The sequence below is a fragment of the Triticum dicoccoides genome, chromosome 4A (genome assembly GCF_002162155.2).
Source record: "Triticum dicoccoides isolate Atlit2015 ecotype Zavitan chromosome 4A, WEW_v2.0, whole genome shotgun sequence".
NCBI lineage: Eukaryota > Viridiplantae > Streptophyta > Magnoliopsida > Poales > Poaceae > Triticum > Triticum dicoccoides.
In genome coordinates, this window is record NC_041386.1 from 435871060 (window position 1) to 435873815 (window position 2756).

The following is a 2756-nucleotide window of genomic DNA, read 5'->3' on the forward strand; positions in this document are numbered from 1 at the left end:
GACGTGGCACTTGTGCTGAGTTTCGCGGCCTCCGGCCTCTGTGGATGAGATCATTTGAGCACGTGCCGCCTTCCGTTGTACGAACGGTGGGGCCTGCCGCTACGGCCGCCGGCTGCCGGTGCATGCATGAGCTAGCTCCGGCGCCAGCTCGCTGGTGGTACTAAAGAAAAGAATTCACACCACTTGATGTTGCACTTGCACTGCAAAATACTTTTCTGCAACACGTACTTTGAATTATCATTTTCCCTTCTCCGCACCGTGCCACCGTATGGCACAGTTAGTCAGGTACTATGAAGCCGATCCTCAAAAGGTACTATGAAGCCGGATCGTGGACTTCGCCGGCTGCAGCCCGTACGCTACGCATCACTGGAATAATCGTATTTAAAAAAAATGAAAGAAAAGACGATGCAAGCATCAAAAACTGCTACATCTACAGCTAGATTGCTGCGCCAGCCAAACCCAAAGCAAGCTTTGTTCGTTCCACATTTGTTGATCGTGACAAGTTAGTGCAACCCATGTTCTTTTTCATTTTGGAACAAATATTAATTACACCCATTGTGCCATCTTTTCTTTGTACAGTGTAGCAATATGTGGTCATTCGGCAGTTGTCGTTAGGGTGCGCTAGTCCTATAAAACATTAACACGACGACTTCTCGGCTGCGTACTACAATCAGTCTTGTCCTACTCCGGCAAAGAAGGATGATGACGGTGGCGTGCCTTTGTCTCGCTTCAGTACTTGTAGCCATCACTACGTGGTCTACAGATCTAGATTTAATATTTATTATTTCTGATGTTGATTGTACTGCCATGGTTGATGATAATAAATCGAAAAAAAAGGAGAAAGCAAAAGAGCGTAGCATTCACTTACGGTTAAGGATATATGCTTCATTCCTTCCACATGTGCTGGATAAATTTAGTGGAACGCGCAACTGATTAAACGCACAACCCGCGCAGGCTCCATCCGGGACTAGCTAGTGGGTAGAGCATAGGCCATGCCGTGGAAATGTCAAATGCGTTTAGAGTTGAGACGCAACTTGTCATAGCAAACTATACTTGGTAGAATAATAAAATATGCAAGGATAAAAGATGCATACATGTTGCCAGTTTTGGCACCAAAACCAATCATCAAATGTGCACTTCTTCGTAGATATGCATCAACCATATAACATTGTCATCATCTCTCCTTTCGGCCATTGAGCCACACAAGGAAAAACAACCCTTCATGGGTGGAAAAAGGCACAAAAGGTAAAACAAGATCCAACGAAGAAATTCAAGTGCCTTACACTTTTTAAAGTTAGCTCTACAAAATATTAGTACTTAATTAGCTAATTAAGTTTGCTGCCATCCTCACTCCGATGTATATGATCTATTAGTTGTATGATACACATGTATAAGTATAAAAATCGCTCCTCGATAACTAGAAAACTCATTGCATCTTCCATATGTCCTCGAGGCTCCAGAGATTGTCAGCCGAAACGCCGACGTCGGAGAAGCCCTGCACCCATCCGCTAAGCTCGTGGTCGACGTGGAAAAGGCCACCGTCCTCAGGCTGGATCTGCATATGCATGGCCCAGAACTCTTGGTCCGCTTCCTGCATCCAGTCCCCTCCGCTCGTTGTCTTCTCGCCGCTGCCATGGACATGCAGGTTCTTCTCCTCGCCGCAGAGCTCCGACGTGAAGGAACCCGACGATGCCGACCTGCTGGTGGTGACCGCGCTGGCGGCAGAGTTGTTCTCGGGATATGTGGTGGCCGTGGCGGCGGTGGTAGCCATCGACCTGACTCCTGACGCGCACGAGGTGTCGCCGATTGTGGGATCGCCGGCGGCGGCGTGGATGCGCTCGACGAGGCGAGGCATCCAGAGGTACCTCATGGCATCCTTGAAGGTGGCGCTGCCGACGTCGCAGTTGAGCTGCTTCGCGTGCTTCTGCACCCTGGTCCTCCAGTAGTTCTTGATCTCGTTGTCCGTCCGACCCGGGAGGTGCTGCGCGATCTTCGACCACCTGCAGCCATTAATCCCAAAAGTAATTAAGTACCCATGGAGGTCGACAAGGAAGAAGGCGTGCGAATCCCAAACTAGTACAGCGCCGTCAGTACCATGCACCCATCATTCGGTGACGCGGCCCAGCCGGGGAGTGGGTGAAGAGCCGGGCCGGGGATGCGCGTCCACGTCCAGGTACGTCAGGGAGTTGATCAAGCTAGTGGGCGTGACATGGACGTGTTCACACGAGTCTAATCGATCTCCCATCACCGGCCAAATCGGCCCCTCAAACTTTCCAGCTCATCGCCCGGCTAGCATGCACAGTACGTTCACGCGTGTCGCCACGCGATTTGCAGCGCGATGGTGCGAAGATTAACGGAAGGTGATTAAGGGGAAGGGCTGATTAATTACCGGTTGCCCCAGCGAGAGTGGAGGTCGAGGATGAGGAGCTGCTCGTCGGCGGTGAAGTTGCCGCGCTTCACGTCGGGGCGGAGGTAGTTCAGCCACCGCAGCCGGCAGCTCTTCCCCGTGCGCCTCAGGCCGGCGGCCCGCGCCAGCGCGTTCCAGCGGCCCTCGCCGTGGTCCGCGATGTAGTTGATCAGCGTAAGGTCCTCGTCCACCGTCCACGGCCCTCGCCGGAGCTCCGCCTCCTCCTCCGGCTCCGCCTCCTCCTCCGGCTCCGCCGCCATGCTGTTGCTGCTACGACTCTGCAGCACCACATCCATGGACGACGTAGCTAGTGGAGGATCCAAGGTAGATGTAGAGAGAGAGAGAGAGA

The 2756-nt window shown here is 52.5% G+C and overlaps 1 protein-coding gene across 1 annotated transcript; it reads right to left on the reverse strand.

Annotated features, from left to right (window-relative positions):
• Positions 1–1161: 1161 nt before the first annotated feature.
• Positions 1162–2750, reverse strand: LOC119286048 (transcription factor JAMYB-like). The gene is made up of 2 exons (XM_037565389.1): positions 2390–2750; positions 1162–2000 (listed from the first exon to the last, which is right to left on the reverse strand). The coding sequence occupies exons 1-2, from the start codon at positions 2701–2703 to the stop codon at positions 1427–1429; spliced, it is 888 nt and encodes a 295-aa protein (XP_037421286.1). The 5' UTR covers positions 2704–2750; the 3' UTR covers positions 1162–1426.
• Between the last annotated feature and the right edge of the window lie 6 nt (positions 2751–2756).